The sequence below is a fragment of the Zootoca vivipara genome, chromosome 1 (genome assembly GCF_963506605.1).
Source record: "Zootoca vivipara chromosome 1, rZooViv1.1, whole genome shotgun sequence".
Classification (NCBI taxonomy): Eukaryota; Metazoa; Chordata; class Lepidosauria; order Squamata; family Lacertidae; genus Zootoca; species Zootoca vivipara.
Window position 1 is genome coordinate 127,655,564 of NC_083276.1, and position 18,126 is coordinate 127,673,689.

The 18,126-nt window shown below is 44.5% G+C and overlaps 1 protein-coding gene and 2 non-coding genes across 4 annotated transcripts; all 3 read left to right on the forward strand.

Annotated features, from left to right (window-relative positions):
- Positions 1-124: 124 nt before the first annotated feature.
- EEF1B2 (eukaryotic translation elongation factor 1 beta 2) lies at positions 125-14,885 on the forward strand. Of its 2 annotated transcripts, XM_035137811.2 has the most exons (7): positions 125-324; positions 2,288-2,410; positions 5,258-6,532; positions 12,414-12,531; positions 12,760-12,826; positions 13,482-13,607; positions 14,691-14,885. In XM_035137811.2, the coding sequence occupies exons 1-7, from the start codon at positions 245-247 to the stop codon at positions 14,843-14,845; spliced, it is 1,944 nt and encodes a 647-aa protein (XP_034993702.2). In that variant the 5' UTR covers positions 125-244; the 3' UTR covers positions 14,846-14,885. The 2 variants fall into 2 exon arrangements, with proteins under 2 accessions (XP_034993702.2, XP_034993711.1); XM_035137820.2 differs by lacking the exon at positions 5,258-6,532 and having other exon boundaries at positions 130-324.
- LOC118075667 (small nucleolar RNA SNORD51) lies at positions 12,613-12,690 on the forward strand. The gene has a single exon (XR_004691426.1). It is a non-coding gene; the product is annotated as a small nucleolar RNA SNORD51 (small nucleolar RNA).
- Positions 13,106-13,237, forward strand: LOC118075693 (small nucleolar RNA SNORA41). Its single transcript, XR_004691434.1, has one exon. It is a non-coding gene; the product is annotated as a small nucleolar RNA SNORA41 (small nucleolar RNA).
- Positions 14,886-18,126: the final 3,241 nt, after the last annotated feature.

Below are 18,126 nucleotides of genomic sequence, written 5' to 3' on the forward strand. Positions count from 1 at the left end.
TTTCAAACTGGCGGGGCGTGGCCGTGTTCGTTGTTCCGGCCTTGAGCGGCGGAAGGACATGTCGGCGGAAATTAACCACCGTGGCGGAGGGATCTGCGTGCGTGCGTATATATAAGAGCAGCAGAGGCCGAGCGCCGCCCTCTTTCCCCGACGGCCTTTGTGGTGGCTGCTGTGTGCGCGCAGCCGGTCGTCGTAGGTCTCTTCCCCATCTCCCGCCTCCCGTTCCTGAAACTTCGGCGCCATCATGGGCTTTGGGGATCTGAAATCTGCCTCGGGGCTCCAGCTTCTCAACGCCTTCCTAGCGAGCAGGAGCTACATCGAGGGGTGAGCCGCCCTCTGAAATATACTGTACACTGTTTCCGTATCCATTTTAAACACGAGCAGTAGGGTCCCGCTTTTCCATTCATTGGCCTTCGGTTCTTCCCGAGTAGGCCCCACGTTGCGGCAGGTAGAGGGCGGCGGCTTAGCAGCAGTTTGCATGAGGACTTGCAACTTGGCAGGTCTCTCTTTGGGGAACAACGCTGTGCTTGGCGCACGTGCGTGAGAAAGGAGCTATAGATAGTCGTAGGTGTACCTCTTCTCGTAACACCTTATGCCTGGAGCCACGTTATCCTGAGGCATTTTAAACTATGGTGCTTTTCAGGTTAGGCTTGTCTCCCGCAGAGGCTCGCATCAGTTAAAAAGAGAAGAGAGGGGCTCTCGTCGGCTTGCAGGCTTCAGAGCACGGGGTGCACAAAGGAAAAGGGAGTTTTTCAAGGCCCCAATGCAGTCGCCTTTTAAGAATGAATTTATACAGTATATGAATAGCCGCTGGTTCTTGTTCCTTTGCGTGGTGCAGGGTGAAAGCTGGTCTTTACCCCCTTTCTCAAAGATAGGCAGCGAGACCTTACAGTGGCCCTCGGTCCCATAAATTATTCTGTTGCAGATTTTGGGCTCCGGGAGAGGGGAGAGAGCGGCTTGCCTAACGAATTGATGGTTTATGGGGCATTTGTACCAGCAACCGTCTGATTTGCAATGCCGTCTAGTCAAGCCATTACCATGTGCTCTTTACTAATGCATTTGGCCATTGTTGGAGATAGAAGCTGGGTGGTTTTGGGATGAAGCTATTCTGGTTCTGGCTTGCGGGGGGGGGGGGGATAAAAATACAAGGATGGGTTAGAAGAGTAAACAGGAGAAAAATACAAAGATGGGTTGGAAGAGTACATGTGAGAATATGTAAGCTTAAAGTAACTTTCCAAGACCACGTGGCAATCTTTGTGGGTGGATCATGATTATTAACATGGGATTTGCAACCTACCATAATGCCCCAATGTGAGACTACATCATTTAAAACATACATCAATGTCTGGCCTATGACTTGAGCCTTGATTATTGCAGATTCTGTATGAGCTTTTGTTGTGGATCTTGGGTGGTGGAGTATTAAGACCAGGGGTCAGCAAACTTTTTCAGCAGGGGGCCGGTCCACTGTCCCTCACACCTTGTGGGGGGCGGTACTGTATTTTGAAAAAAAATATGAACGAATTCCTATGCCCCACAAATAACCCAGAGATGCATTTTAAATAAAAGCACACATTCTACTCATGTAAAAGCACCAGGCAGGCTCCACAAATAACCCAGAGATGCATTTTAAGTAAAAGGACACATTCTACTCATGTAAAAGCACCAGGCAGGCTCCACAAATAACCCAGAGATGCATTTTAAGTAAAAGGACACATTCTACTCATGTAAAAGCACCAGGCAGGCCCCACAAATAACCCAGAGATGCATTTTAAATAAAAGGACACGTTCTACTCATGTAAAAACATGCTGATTCCCAGACCGTCCGCGGGCCGGATTTAGTAGACGATTGGGCCGCATCTGGCCCCCGGACCTTAGTTTGGGGACCCCTGATTAAGACTCTAACCCAGAAGTAATGAATATGGTTAATTAGCCATAGTTAACCATTTTGTTCAAACTGGGAAAGTGGCGGTTATCAGTTCTGGAACAATCCATGATATGAAACAGTTTGAAGTTGGTCTCCTATATTGCTGGAAGCTGGCTTGTTCTGAAGCTGGTCTGGTAACCATAATTTATTGGTTCAGGTAAAACAGGAAATGACAGTTAACAAGAACCTTCCTGGTTTATTTGTGGCTTGCACAAAGGGGCTACATGTGTAGGCAAAACTCTTGTTCATATCTGCTTATTTGGGAGATATCCGAGTGTTTTGCTGAGATGGATTTCACTTTATATCTGGTGCTTTTTGTTTTGCTGAATGAAACAAATTTTAACCTGAACATGTTTTCTGTAGGTATGTCCCATCCCAAGCAGATATTGCAGTTTTTGAAGCAGTTGGTGCACCCCCTCCTCCTGAGCTGTTCCATGCCCTCCGCTGGTACAACCACATTAAGTCTTTCGACAAACAAAAGGCAAGGTAGGGCTCAATTTGCTGTCATTTACATGGACTTTGTATTGGGTTTGCAGTCTTTGATCCAGACACAGGTTTGTATTCAATGTAGCACTAAGCAACAGAGCGATTTCCCCCTCCACTTCTCTCCTTATCGCCCCCCTTTTTCTAGGGGTTCCCCCAACCCTCCAAAGCAGATTTGGAGACTGCATAAGAGTGGTGGGGAATCTCATTGTCCTGGACAGCCATGTACAGCATCAGCAGTAATCAGTGATGTGGATGCAACATTTTTCTATTTCTGAAATGACATCAGGTGGAATTGTGCTATTACAAATGTTTCATCTGCACAAGCATTCCAGCTTTCTAGACAGAACTATTCTCCTTTGCCATGCAGACACAGACAATTTCGGGGGGAGGGGGGAAGGTTTCATTATACAAAGGGCTTCCCACCTCACTGTTTGTTTAATTAATTAATTAGTAACATCAAAAATAGGTACAAAGCGTGTAATAATGGCCAGTTATGTGATTAAATTTCTGTTGACTTAATGGAGCTTATACTTGCTGTGGGAATAATGCAGTACTTGCTGTACTGTATATAGGTGGCGCTGTGGTCTAAACCGGGGGTAGTCAACCTTTTTATACCTACCGCCCACTAATGCATCTTCCTTGATGGTAAAATTTTCTTACCGCCCACCAGTGCTCAATGGAAGGAGGATTCAGCCTGTGCCGTAGAACCCCCTATCGCCCACCTAAAATCCTGAAATGCCTACTAGTGGGTGGTAAGGACCAGGTTGACAACCCCTGGCCTAGACCATTGAGCCTCTTGGGAAGGTCGGTTGTTCAAATCCAAGCGACAAGGTGAGTTCTTGTTGCTCTGTCCCAGCTTCTGCCAACCTAGCAATTTGAAAGCACACCAGTGCAAGTAGATAAATGCTGCAGGTACTGCTGCAGCAGGAAGGTAAATGGTGTTTTCGTGCACTTTGGCACTTGTCATGGTGTCCCATTGCGCCAGAAGTGGTTTAGTCATGCTGGCTGTATGACCCAGAAAAGCTGTCTCCTTCCCTCAGCCTGAAAACAACCCCAATCCCTGGGTAACCAATCCCTGGCTGAGCATTATGTTTGAACCAGGAATCATGGTTTGTTTTGCTGCAGACTAGATTTGCTTGAGTAAAACAACATTCCCTGGTTTGGACATACGGTAATGCTAAGCTAGGGATAGTGGTTGGTTACTTGCAGCTATGTATGCATTACTGTAGTATGCAAACTGAAGCAGAATTTTCTAGCACCCTAACTTATATCTGATAATGATTGCAAAAATACTAAATACCAAAGCTAAGCCACTATAATGCCAACTCCAAATCTCATCTGTAAGAGAAAATGTGAAAACCATTTTACCCATTTCTTTTTTAGAGAATGTTATTGCTCACGAACAATGCTGCTCCTGGAAACTGGTCTTCACATACAGTGACTTTTCTCTGTTCCCGCCATTTGTTCTTCAGTCCCTTTTTAAAAAAAGCTTTCTAACAGTGAAAAGTCAGGGCTGCCAGACAGCTTTTGTTGTTGTTTAGTTGTTTAGTCGTGTCCAACTCTTTGTGATCCAATGGACCAGAGCACACCAGGCATTCCTGTCTTCCACTGCCTCCCGGAGTTTCATCAATTTCATGTTCGTAGCTTCGAGAACACTGTCCAACCATCTCGTCCTCTGTCATTCCCTCCTCGTGCCCTCAATCTTTCCGAACATCAGGGTCTTTTCCAGGGAGTCTTCTCTTCTCATGAGGTGGCCAAAGTATTGGAGCCTCAGCATCAGGATCTGTCCTTCCAGTGAGCACTCAGGGCTGATTTGATCAGAATGGATAGGTTTGATCATCTTGCAGTCCATGGGACTCTCAAGAGTCTCCTCCAGCACCATAATTCAAAAGCATCAATTCTTTGGCGATCCGCCTTCTTTATGGTCCAGCCGTCACTTCCATACATCACTACTGGGAAAACCATAGCTTTAACTATACGGACCTTTGTCGGCAAGGTGATGTCTCTGCTTTTTAAGATGCTGTCTAAGTTTGTCATTGCTTTTCTCCCAAGAAGCAGGCATCTTTTGATTTCGTGACTGCTGTCACCATCTGCCGTGATCATGGAGCCCAAGAAGGTAAAATCTGTCACTGCCTCCATTTCTTCTTCTGTTTGCCAGGAGGTGATGGGACCCAGTGGCCATGATTTTAGCTTTTTTTTGATGTTGAGATTCAGACCGTATTATGTGCTCTCCTCTTTCACCTTCATTAAGAGGTTCTTTAATTCCTCCTCACTTTCTGCCATCAAAGTTGTGTCATCTGCATATCTGAGGTTGTTGATATTTCTTCTGGCAATCTTAATTCCGGCTTGGGATTCATCTAGTCCAGCCTTTTGCATGATGTATTCTGCATATAAGTTAAATAAGCAGGGAGACAATATACAACCTTGTCGTACTCCTTTCCCAATTTTGAACCAATCAGTTGTTCCATATCCAGTTCTAACTGTTGCTTCTTGTCTTATATAGAGATTTCTCAGGAGACAGATGAGATGATCAGGCACTCCCATTTCTTTAAGAACTTGCCATAGTTTGCTGTGGTCCATGCAGTCAAAGATCTCATCACTTCCACTGACCTTGTTATTAGCAGTGCTTTCTAAGGCCCATTTGACTTCAATCTCCAGGATTTCAGGCTCAAGCCATACAATCTGGGGTGTCTGGGACACCCGTATCTTTTTGGTATAATTCCTCTGTGTATTCTTGCCAGCTCGTCTTGATGTCTTCTGCTTCTGTTGGTCCTTACCACTTTTGTCCTTTATCATATCCATCTTTGCGTGAAATGTTCCTTTCATATTTTAAATTTTCTTGAACAGATCTCTGGTTGGAGAAGAAACCAGCAATCCACTCCAGTATCCCTGCCAAGAAAACTCCTTGCACAGTAACAGGCGGCATATAAAAGTCATGGCGCTGGAAGATGAGCCCCTCCGGTCGGAAGGCGTCCAACATGCTACTGAGGAAGAGCAGAGGACTAGAACAAGTAGATCCAGAGCTGATGAAGCGGCTGGGCCAAAGCCGGAAGGTCACTCAGTTGCGGATGTGCCTGGAAGTGAAAGGAAAGTCCAACGCTTAAAAGGAAAATATTGCATAGGAACGTGGAATGTAAGATCCATGAACCTTGGCAAGCTGGATGTGGTCAAACATGAGATGGCAAGAATAAATATTGACATCTTGGGCATCAGTGAACTAAAATGGACCGGAGTGGGCGAATTCAGTTCGGATGACCATCATATCTACTACTGCGGGCACGAATCCCATAGAACAAATGGAGTGGCCCTCATAGTCAACGAAAGAGTTGCAAAAGCTGTAATTGGATACAATCTCAAAAGTGATAGAATGATCTCTATACGAATCCAAGGCAGACCTTTGAACACCACAGTAATACAGGTTTATGCACCAACTACCGATGCTGAAAAAACTGAAATTGACCAATTCTATAAAGACTTACAACGCCTTCTAAAACTGACACCAAAGAAGGATGTTCTTCTCATTATAGGGGATTGCAATGCTAAAGTAGGGAGTCAAGAGATAATAGGAACAACTGGCAAGTTTGGCCTTGGAGTTCAAGACGATGCAGGGCAAAGGCTAATAAAGTTCTGTCAAAAGAACCAGCTGGTCATCACAAACACACTTTTCGAACAACACAAGAGACGACTCTACACATGGAAATCACCAGATGGGCAGCATCGAAATCAGATTGATTATATTCTCTGCAGCCGAAGATGGAGAAGCTCTATACAGTCAGCAAAAACAAGACCCGGAGCTGACTGTGGTTCAGATCATCAGCTTCTTATAGCACAATTCCAGCTTAAACTGAAAATAACAGGGAAAACCACTGGGGAAGTCAGATACAATCTAAATCAAATCCCTTATGAATACACAGTGGAAGATTCAGATTTGGTGGAAGATTCAGATTTGGTGGACAGAGTGCCTGAAGAAGTATGGATGGAGACTCGTAACATTATACAGGAGGCAGCAACGAAAACCATCCCAATGAAAAGGAAATGCAAGAAAACAAAGGGGTTGTCCAATGATGCCTTACAAATAGCAGGAGAGAGAAGGCAAACAAAATGCGAGGGAGATAGTGAAAGGTACAGGAAGTTGAATGCAGATTTCCAAAGACTAGCAAGGGCCTTCTTAAACGAGCAGTGCAAAAAAGACAACTTTTAAAAGGCATTAATTATATACTTGTGTTAGTGCAGACTTGTACAGTAAAGATCTAATCGAGGACGATATGAAATTGCTGTAACTCCTGCTCCTTAGAAATAAGTTGGTGCATATAGACTAAACCCGTGAAATTGAGTGTTGTGTACCCCATTCAAAATGTTCAGTCACAAGGTGGCGCTCTTCCAGTGCTTTTCAAAAGGTTTTATTCCCTTTTCCCCTCCCTTCCCCCGAATTAAAAACACTTCTGGCTAGCACTGCATGAGAATATGGCTGTTTTAAAGAGAACTCCAGGCTTGTGACAAGACACTTAATCATGCTCAGTGGCTAGGCTTAATGAACTGACAGGGAGCGGTGAGATGGAGGGCACCTCAGGTTGGCCATTTATGCAGAGTCCCGCTTAGAACTGTAGCTTTTGCGTGCTGATCCCTTGGCTCCAAATGTACAAGCAGTTTGCCAGACCAGCTACAAATCCAGTTTCAGACCAAAGATATATGATGGTTGGGAGAGAATACCGGGGGAAACGGGACGAAATAGCAGAAGGAAATATATCATGGTTAGACAACTTTCTTAGGTCTGGTCCTTTCCATGCAGTAGAATGATGTGGAGGAATCGACTGTACCACTTTAGGCTGTACTCCCTGGAATTTGACTTGGAACATAGCAGGGACAGGGCTGAATCGGAATCTTTTCGCTCTAACAGAAAGATTTGTTTGCAGTGAGTCTTTTCAAAAATGAGAGAGCACATGCGCTTCATTATAATAAGTGAGCACATTTGGGCAAAAAGATTGCAGTTCATTCTACCACGTTATTTGAACTTCATTCTGTGGCAGGCGTAAACCCAATCTCGGATGCTTGTGTGTTTGATTTAGTGACGAGCCCGTTGGGTAGCAGGTGCTTTTTCTTTTCTTTTTTAATATTTTTTATTGAACATTTTTTCAACAAACATACACCAAACATACGAAATACAAAAACACATCAAAAACATCAAAATACAAAAATATAACAAAAAAAATATATCATTTCTCATCCTATATAATAATGTCCATGTTGTCCCTGCGTCCAGTTGTCCCGTGTGTCCCTGGGGTACTGCGCATGTCCCCCAGAGACACAGGGATTGGACGGAGGGACAACCAGGGACACAGGGATTGGACCCGCGCTCTCGGGACACGGAACAGCCAACTGCCGCTCCGCCAACCGCCGCTCCGAAGCCCAGTCTCATGCTGGAGGTGCGCGGTGAGGCGGCGGGGGAGAGAAGCGCTCCCCCCCCCCCCCGGCAGCCTTGCCGCACACCTCCGGCATGGGACGGCGCTTCCTCGGGGAACCCGAGGAAGCCGAAGCGGCAGCGGGCGCGGAGGGAAGCCCGCTTTGGCTTGGCGGCGGCGGGAAGAAGGGGAGGAATTCCTCCCCTTTTTCCCGCCGCCGCCAAGCCAGTCCCGGAGCCGAATTGCGGCGCGGCGGGGTTTTTCGCCGTTTGCCTCCCCCTCGGGGGAAGGCAAACGGCGAAAAGCCCCCGCTGCGGACTGGCTTGGCGGTGGCGGGAAGACCCGCCACCGCCAAGCCAGTCCCGGAGCCAAATTGCGGCGCGGCAGGGTTTTTCGCTGTTTGCCTCCCCCAGGGGAAGGCAAACGGCGAAAAACCCCCGCTGCGGACTGGCTTGGCGGTGGCGGGAAGACCCGCCACCGCCAAGCCAGTCCCGGAGCCAAATTGCGGCGCGGCGGGGTTTTTCGCTGTTTGCCTCCCCCAGGGGAAGGCAAACGGCGAAAAGCCCCCGCTGCGGACTGGCTTGGCGGTGGCGGGAAGACCCGCCACCGCCAAGCCAGTCCCGGAGCCGAATTGCGGCGCGGCGGGGTTTTTCGCCGTTTGCCTCCCCCTCAGGGGAAGGCAAACGGCGAAAAGCCCCCGCTGCGGACTGGCTTGGCGGTGGCGGGAAGACCCGCCACCGCCAAGCCAGTCCCGGCAGGCCGCTTCCTCTAGCGCCCGTTTTTAAACGGGCTAAAATCCACTAGTCCGTTATAATACTCATTGTCTTCAGGCTTCCCCAATTCCCTACTATCTGGTTTTCCTTTTTTTTAAACTTCTATAGCAGTCCCTTTAAAACTTCCAAGTTAATTCATCTTCATATCATTTACCCTAATTTCAAACTTTAAATCTTCTATTGTTTCCCTAATGCCTTAACCTCTTTACTTTCCTGGATTTTCAAACTCTAATTATCGAATACATTCCCTATATACATTTTAAATTTCTTCCAGTCCTTTGAAACTTTGTCATTTGTCTGGTCCCGGAGTCTTCCTGTCAATTCTGCTAATTCCATATAGTCCATCATTTTCATTTGCCATTCCTGCTTCGAAGGCAATTCTTCTTTTTTCCAATATTTTGCTAATAAAATCCTAGCGGCTGTGGTGGCATACATAAACAGATTAACATCATCCTTGGGGATTTCTTCCCCAATTATTCCAAGCAAAAAGGCTTCCGGTTTTTCCGAAAATGTGTTCTTAAACATCTTTTTCAATTCATTGTAAATCATTTCCCAGAAGCCTTTTATCTTAGGGCATGTCCACCACATATGGTAGAATGAGCCAACATCCTGTTTACATTTCCAACATTTATTGTCGCTTTTGTGGTACATTTTAGCTAGCTTGACCGGCGTCGGATACCATCTATACATCATTTTCATCAAATTTTCCTTCAACACCGTACAAGCCGTAAATTTCATACCTTTCTTCCACAATTTTTCCCACTCCGACATCATCACATTATGACCCAGATCCTTGGCCCATTCAATCATAACTGATTTTGTTTGCTCATCTTTCAAATGCCATTCTAACAACAAATTATACATTCTGGACAAATTCTTGTGATCTGTCTCTAATAACTCCGTCTCTAATTTCGATTTTTCTGATTGGAATCCTAATTTTTTGTCTAACTTGAATACCTCATTTATCTGCACATACTGAAACCAGTCACTCAACCTATCTTTCAATTGTTCGTATGGTCTTAACTTAAAGTGGTTTCCCACTTCCATCAAGATATCATTGTATTTCAACCTATTCTCATCCATATTTGTCCTTTTAGGTTTCTTTGCCTCAAGAGGTGAGATCCACCTAGGAGTTCTCCTTTCCAACAAATCCTTATATCTCATCCAGACATTAAACAATGATTTCCTGATTATATGGTTTTTAAAACCTTTATGCAATTTCACTTTATCATACCATAAATATGCATGCCAACCAAATGCGTTATCATGACCCTCTAAATCCAACAAATCATCATTATCTAACAAAAACCAATCTTTCAACCAACAAAAGGCAGCAGCTTCAAAATAAATCTTTAAGTCCGGCAGGGAAAATCCTCCTCTTTCTTTAACATCAGTCAAAAGTTTATATTTAATTCTTGGTTTCTTCCCCTGCCAGACAAATTTAGACAATATCTTCTGCCATTCTTGAAAGCATTTCATTTTATCAACTATCGGTAGGGCCTGAAATAAAAACAACATTCTCGGCAAAACATTCATTTTAACAGTTGCTATTCTACCCATTAAAGACAATTTTAACCTCGTCCATACTTCCAAATCTCTCTGGATTTCTTTCCATAATTTCTCATAATTGTCTTTATACAAATTCAAATTTTTTGACGTCATATTAACTCCTAGATATTTCACCTTTTTTACACACTTCAGTCCTGTGCATTCCTCTATATTCTGTCTCTCTTGTAGTGTCAGATTTTTATCCAATACTTTAGTTTTCCCTTTATTCAGCTTAAAACCCGCCACACTGCCAATCTCTTGAATTATCTGCAGTGCTCTCACTGCACTCTGTTCGGGATTCTGCAAAGTCAATACTAAATCATCTGCAAAGGCCTTTAACTTATATTGTTTCGAACCCACTGTAATCCCTTTGACACCTTCATCGCTCCTTATCATATTCAACAAAACCTCTAGTACAGAAATAAATAACAGGGGGGAGAGTGGGCACCCTTGTCTTGTTCCTTTCTCAATTTTTATCTCATCTGATACCACATTATTTACAATAATCTTCGCTCTTTGCTCAGAATAGATACCATTAAGCCCATTAACAAAATTTTGGCCAACCTCCATTTTTTCAAAATTTCTTTTCATAAAATTCCAAGAAATATTATCAAAGGCTTTTTCGGCGTCCACAAAAATTAACATTGCTTTGGTGTTTATTTTCACTTCCAGTCTCTCCAAAATGTCTATTATAAATCTTACATTGTCCTTCATATGTCTTCCAGGCAGGAATCCTGCCTGGTCTTTATGAATTAAGTCTTTCAACACCCTTTTCAATCTTAACGCCAAGATACTAGCAAATATCTTGTAGTCCACATTTAATAAGGAGATTGGTCTATAATTCTTAACCTGAGTCTTATCTACATCCGGTTTTGGTATCAGAGAAATAAAAGCTTCTTTCCAAGTCTCTGGTGCTTTGCCCCCCCCCCTAAAATCTCATTTGCTACCTCCATTAATGGTTGTATCAACCAGTTTTTTAATGTTTTGTAGTACTTTGAGGTAAGTCCATCCGGCCCTGGGGCTTTGTCACTTTTCAGTTCTTGAATCGCCATTTCGATCTCTTGTCTTGTAATCGGTCCATTCAGTAGGTTCTTTTGTTGTACTGGAATTTTCTGCAGCCCATTTTCTTTTATAAATTTCTCTATCCCATCTAAATCTTCTTTTTCCCTTTTATATAGCTGTTTATAATATTTTGTAAAACATTTCCTTATCTCTGCAGGGTTCTCAATAGATTTTCCTTCTTCCATAATCTTTATAATGGTATTCTCTTTTTGTCTTCTTTTCAATTGCCATGCCAACAATTTCCCACACTTATTAGCCGATTCGAAGGATCTTTGCTTCATTCTTCTAATTTTCCATTCTATTTCCTCATTTATTATTTGGGAATACTGCACCTGCAAAGCTTTTTTTTCTTTTTGGACTTCCTGACTTTTCGGATTATCTCTCAATTTTTTTTCTTTTCCCTTCAATTTATCCAAAATGTTTTCCTTCTTTTCATTTCTCTTCTTCTTCCAAATTGTATTCTGTTGGATCAAAAATCCTCTCATTACTGCTTTGCTGGCATCCCAAACCATTGTAATATTCTGTCCTTTATTCAAATTTAATTCGAAGTAATCTTTCAACATCTTCTGGGCCTTGTTGATTATCTGTTCATTTCTCAATAAAGAGTCATTCATTCTCCATCTAAAAGAACCCTGCAGATACTGTTTCAGCTCCATCAAAACTGCGTTGTGGTCTGAGTAGGTTCTGGGGCATATCTCGCTTTTTGTCACTTTTGGACATAAGTCCTTGGTAATCCAAATGTAATCCAATCTACTTCCTGACTTTTGCGAGTCCGAGAAAAAGGTGAACTCTTTTTCCAATGGATTTCTTAGCCTCCAAACATCTACTAAGTCTAAGTTCTCTACCAAATCAAAAAATGTTTTTGGAAGCTTACCATCATTAGATATTTTTTGTCTTTGAGTTCTGTCCATCATCGTCGATACGGCCCCATTAAAATCTCCCATCATTATGATCTTATAATCCAAATAATCCAACAACGTAGTGTGTATATTCTTAAAAAAGTCTGATTTAGCTTCATTTGGTGCATAAATTCCAAGTATCAAAAGCAGGTGCTTTTTCAACTGGTATCTGATATCTGGACTTCGAAATGTTTCGATGGTTAAGTGGTGGCTGGTTTGTTAATTAGTTGCCAAAACTGGGACACACTTTTGCAATTTAATTCTGGGTCGTATGTAGTTAGTAGAAGGGCACCATATAAGTTCTTTCTGGGTTTTTTCCTAGTCTGCCTGGAGTGAAGAAGGCGTTGGGAAAATATGGCCCTTCAGATGTTGAGGACTCGACAGGCGGAGACAGCAAAGATGACGATGACATTGATCTCTTTGGCTCTGATGAAGAGGAGGTACCCAGAATATTTTTTTTCTTTCAATTTCCAGTTGCAGAGGGGTCTCATGAGCCCGCATGCATTTAAACGAAAAAGAACCTAGCAACATGATGAACAAAACCAAATCACCATCTTTCGGCTGAAAACGTGATGATTTGTTTTACCTGACTTATCCAGTTATACTTGATCACTGTTTGGGAAACAGTTGCTTTCTTTTGTCCAACACAATTGTCTTTCTTTTCATAGGAAAGTGAAGAAGCAAAAAGATTAAGGGAGGAGCGGCTTGCTCAGTATGAGTCAAAGAAATCCAAAAGTACGTTATCCATCTCCTTCGCCTTTGAATTGCTTTTTAGATTAAGGTTATTGTGAACTGAAATCGGCATAAATACCTGTAAGTGACAGCAGACTTTTCTTCCAGCTATTTCCAAAGTGTCCTAATAAGTTTTGAGTTAAAATTCCTAGTTTTGACCAATGTTTTTTTTCCCAGGTTGTGGAATAGAAGCCACAGGAAACAATTGTTTACAAGCAAATCCTGTGCTGTGTTGCTGAAGGGGAAATGCTGACTCTTAATTGTAACCAATACAGTACAGGATCCCACAGCTACTGGCCTGAAACTGCTCTGTACTGTAGCAGTTGCAGTATTCCAACTGTGGGAGATTAGCAGTTACACTATGCAATGCTCCTTTCTCAACCAGAGAAGAGAATTTCAGTGTAACAGACAGGACTGTGTCTTCCACTCCTCATATTCTTCTAATAGCCTAGTTGGATAGAGAAATCGAGGTTCCGTTTAGCAGTACTTAACGTTTCTGCAATGCATTACACTGCTGTGTCATGGAATCATCATTTTTGTTTAATGCTTTTCTCAACTGGTATAGCTTAGCAACTAGGTGCATTTGTAGAGAATTCCTGGTCTTAATCGGAACAGTCTGCTTTGCTGCTTTTCCTGAGCTATCCTTTGGTTTCTCCAGAGCCAGCACTCGTTGCCAAGTCATCCCTCCTGTTGGATGTGAAACCTTGGGATGATGAGACGGACATGGGAAAATTAGAAGAGTGTGTCAGAAGTATTCAGGCGGATGGCCTTGTTTGGGGATCTTGTAAGTAACGGGCCGACGATAGGAGGCTCCTAGCTCTCTGGCAGAGCACACAGTTTATATGCGCAACATCTCACTCGATTCAGGTGGCTCTTAAATTGTAGTCCCAAGAACTCGATGGCTCCACTTACTTCAGTTCCCAGGGCAGTGAACTTGCAAGTAAGATAAGCCATGGAGAGCTTCCAATGGGTGGGCTTAAGGCTGCTACAGCTGCATACGGCCTCCCAGTAGTTTTCTGAGTTCGAGAGAGTAAAATTCTGGCGTTCCATCAGAGCTGTTGAATAGATTGTGGGGTCCAGAATGGCTTACATAATGAACTCCACAATCACATTCCGTTTCTGCGTTTGACAGGCGGGGGGGGGGGGGGTTGCATCTAATTATTTGCCCCCTTGGAGGAAGGTTGGGGGAAAGGAAGGGTAAGAAACCATCTCCACTAGCTGAGGGGTAGCACTGCCAGGGTGGTGCTTGTATATAGCAGGCACCAAGTACATGCGTGCAAAGCAATGCTGCTAATTCACAGTCCTAATCCTGCCCCCCAAAATCCCACAATTTTGGCAGCAACTAGGGCGGGCAGATGCCAGCACCCTGATGGGGATGCAAATCCCCACCCCCCACCCCCCGGCGGTCATCAGATTGAGCATTTGATGAGCAGAGAGGAGGCAGTGATTCTCCTCAGCTGATCTGCATGGGTAAGCTAGGGGGGGCAAGCAGGTGAATGAGTGTGGGGGGTGGCAGCACCTACCTCTGGTCACATCCATTGCAGGGTGGGGCCTCCACAGGGTTGACCAAGGGTGAATGTGGTCCTTGAGCCAAAGTTAGATGCCCCTTTTCCTTTAAAAAAGTCTACTTTTTTCCTTTTGTATTCCACTGGGGGGGAATGTAAATGTGTGCACGGCTTGCTTGTGTATTAGCTGTTGCAGAGAGGTCAGGTTTAGGCCACTGGCTCTGCTTTCTCCCCATCAGAAGCCCCAACACCAGCCAAGATTAGGGTGGGGCAAAATCCTTGTTGGCCCATAACCCTGAGTTTGCGTCGATAGAAAAGAGGCGGAACGTCGCTTCTTAACAGCTCTTTCAATTGCTTTCTAGCCAAGCTGGTTCCAGTTGGTTATGGAATCAAGAAACTTCAGATTCAATGTGTAGTTGAAGACGATAAAGTTGGAACCGATATGCTGGAAGAGAGGATCACTGCGTTTGAGGATTACGTTCAGTCCATGGATGTGGCTGCTTTCAACAAAATCTAAGCCCCAATAGCAACAGGAATAAAACATTTGCAACACTCGAGGCTTTTTGTGTGTGTGTTCTGTATGTCCCAAACTGCCATTTAAAATAATGCATCGTTCTGGTTGCATTGTCACTATTCATAGCAGGGACCCCTTTTCATCCCAAAGGCAGCCTTTGCAAGGGAAGGTTATAGGTTAACGAAATCAGTTACGGTTGCTTCAGGAAGGGAAGGGGGTGCACAAGGGCTTCTCTCAGGCAGGGTCTGTAACTCAGTGGCAGGGCACATGCTGTGTGCCTAAAGCGTTCCGGGTTCAGTCCTTGTGGCATCTCCAGGTAGATCGGGGAAAGAAACCCAGAGAGCTACTGCTGCTAGTCAGTGTAGACCAGGCATCCCCAAACTCTGCCCTCCAGATGTTTTGGGACTAGTGCAATTCCCATCATCCCTGACTGTTGTGATAAAGTTCATTAGTGGGTCGTAAATCCTTAGACCCACGCAGCCAATCTTCAGTAGCTGCCCAGTACGCTCCCCAGCTTGCTCTGCAAAGCTTCTTGTTCGGACCCAGCAGAGTTGCAGCGCAGCTCGAACGATGGCAGTCTGTGTCTTCAATAAAACAGACTCAACTCCGTTGCTTCTAGTCTAACTCAACTTTTATTACAGAAGCATAAAAGAAACAGCAAAACCAACAGAAGCTAGCTGCATGTTTGCAGCTCTTATCTCTAGCTCTCCCTCCTACACACTCTTCTCCGGCAGAAACTCATACTCTGACTCTCAGACTCAAAACCAAAACTGAACTCAGAACAAGGGAAATTGCACGTATCACTTGTGGGCATACACCCAGAGAATCTGAACGCCTCCAGAGTGTTTTAGCTCTGTGTTCACCAGAATCCCAACACTGACCGCTGGTCCTGTTAGCTAGGGTTGATAGGAATTGTAGTCCCAAAACATCTGGAGGGCCGAGTTTGGGGGTGCCTGGTGTAGACCATGGGTAGGCAAGCTAAGGCCCAGGGCCAGATCTGGCCCACTGATGGTCCAAGAGTCAGCATGTTTTTACATGAATAGAATGTGTCCTTTTGTCTAAAATGCATCTCTGGGTTATTTGTGGGGCATAGGAATTTGTTCATTTCTCCCCCAAAAAAATATAGTCCGCCCCCCCCTCCCAAGGTCTGAGGGACAGTGGACCAGCCCCCTGCTGAAAACCTTTGCTGACCCCTGGTGTAGACAAGGGCCTGATTTGGTATAAGAAAAGCTGTCGTGTCTCCCACTGGGATGTTGACAGCTGTTTTGAAAGCAGACTGAGCAATCGGCAGTAAATCTCCATAATGCTGTAATTCAGGTTTCCTGGAGTAATGGTTTGCTTGACAAAATCTGTAGCCTTTCTGTTCTGTGAAGATAACTTGGAAGCCCTAGGATGGGAACAATAGGAATTGTCCATTTGAATTGGGGTGCTAAATGTTGAATCCAGTGGCTGGCTTGTTTTAGCAAATATATCTCCTGTCTCCATGTGCTACTCCGGGATGGTTTTGTCTGAAAGCAAGAAGGCACTGTAACCTTGCAGATGATGTCATGTTTTGATTGGTGAATGAGCCTGCCAGATCGCAGTCGATGCAAATTAGCAAAACCTTCATGTGCATAACCTTTTGCTTCCTAGCCTTGAGCTGTTGAGAAACGGCAAGTGCTTGGTCATGGCTCATTAGCATGGCTATATCCACTGCAAACCTCATCTTTTGCTTAGTCACAGTTGTGTCTCCTGTCTCAACTATATGCGAGAGTGAACACAACGATTTCCATCAAGGAAAGGCAGGTTCAAATGCTTTGCCAGCTGGGCCATTCCATTCCTTGGGTGACCTTAGAGTAGGGATGTGCGACCTTTGGCCTTCCAAACGTTGGATCCAAGTCCTAGCCAACATGGCTGATTGTCAGAGACGACTGGTTTTGTAGTCCTTTTCAGTGCTTACTTAGTGTAAACAGTGAGAGGAAGACGAGAGAGGGACTAGCGCATTGGGAGAAGGTGAGATTCTAGCCCTCTGTTGTATTGGCTTGCTCTTTGTATTGTTTTAAATGCAGGGGAGCGGCTGAAATGTATCCCATTTATAGTTTGGATTGGTGTGGTGTAGTCCATGCCCCCCCCCTTAAAAAGGTAAAGGGACCCCTGACCATTAGGTCCAGTCGTGACTGGCTCTGGTTGCGCGCTCATCTCGCTTTACTGGCCGAGGGAGCCGGCGTATAGCTTCCTGGTCATGTGGCCAGCATGACAAAGCCGCTTCTGGCGAACCAGAGCAGCACATGGAAACACCGTTTACCTTCCCGCTGTAGCGGTTCCTATTTATCTACTTGCATTTTGACGTGCTTTCGAACTGCTAGCTTGGCAGGAGCTGGGACCAAGCAACGGGAGCTCACCCCGTCGCAGGGATTCGAACCGCTGACCTTCTGATCAGCAAGCCCTAGGCTCAGTGGTTTAACCACAGCGCCACCTGGGTCCCATGCCCCCCCTTACTCTGCCCTAACAATTGTACATTTACAATATTGTACCAAGTATGAATTGACCTAAAAGTATGAAACTGGAGGATGAAATGGTACTCCATTCTAAAACTGCCCACCTGAGATTCCTGGTAACTGGCATTCAGAGACATAGTACCTCTGACAGTAGAGGTAGAATGTAATTTATTGCCCTGAATATAATATCTGCACTTAACCTGTGGGGAACTGAGCTATGGAACTCTGCCACAAGGGAAACACACTATCAATTCCCAAAGGTTATGGATTAGATCTCGGTGGAAAATGGAGCCAGTAACTGCCAAACACTCCTTCCATCTGCCACCATTCTGTGATGAGCTGTGCCTCTGCACCGTTTTCTGACCGATTTCAGCCATCTCTAGTGGACCTTGCAGGGTAGAACATTCTGGGGCGATGCATTAAGCAAGGTGACTGCCATGTGTCAAAACGTATTTTTTGAACAGCTTGCCTTTGGCTTTGGCTTTAATTACTTGCATATTGCTGCAAAACCTGGTGCTTCTTTTTGTTTTAAGTCCCCATAAGTAGTGAAAATGTCCTTCCGAGAAAGGTGCTGAGTTGAGGCATGTGAAGGAGCCAGGTGCAATGTGTCTGGTTCAGCAGTCCTCTTTTTCAAGCACCAGTAAACAGTTTCTCAAAACACCAACTGGGGGGGAAGGAAAAGACACATTCCAGCAATTTGCTTAAGCAACTGCCCTGTTGCATAAGCTTCGTGAATCGGAATAATGGGAAAGCACACCAAACAAATAGCATTTTAATGTATACGGCTTTGCAGGAAACAAATCCTTG

Bases quoted from the DNA above. Each gene is read 5' to 3' on its own strand.
- EEF1B2 (XM_035137811.2), top strand. From the start codon at position 245: ATGGGCTTTGGGGATCTGAAATCTGCCTCGGGGCTCCAGCTTCTCAAC. The intron at 325-2,287 runs GTGAGCCGCCCT...TGTTTTCTGTAG, and splicing joins AGCAGGAGCTACATCGAGGG to GTATGTCCCATCCCAAGCAG. The intron at 13,608-14,690 runs GTAAGTAACGGG...ATTGCTTTCTAG, and splicing joins TGGCCTTGTTTGGGGATCTT to CCAAGCTGGTTCCAGTTGGT.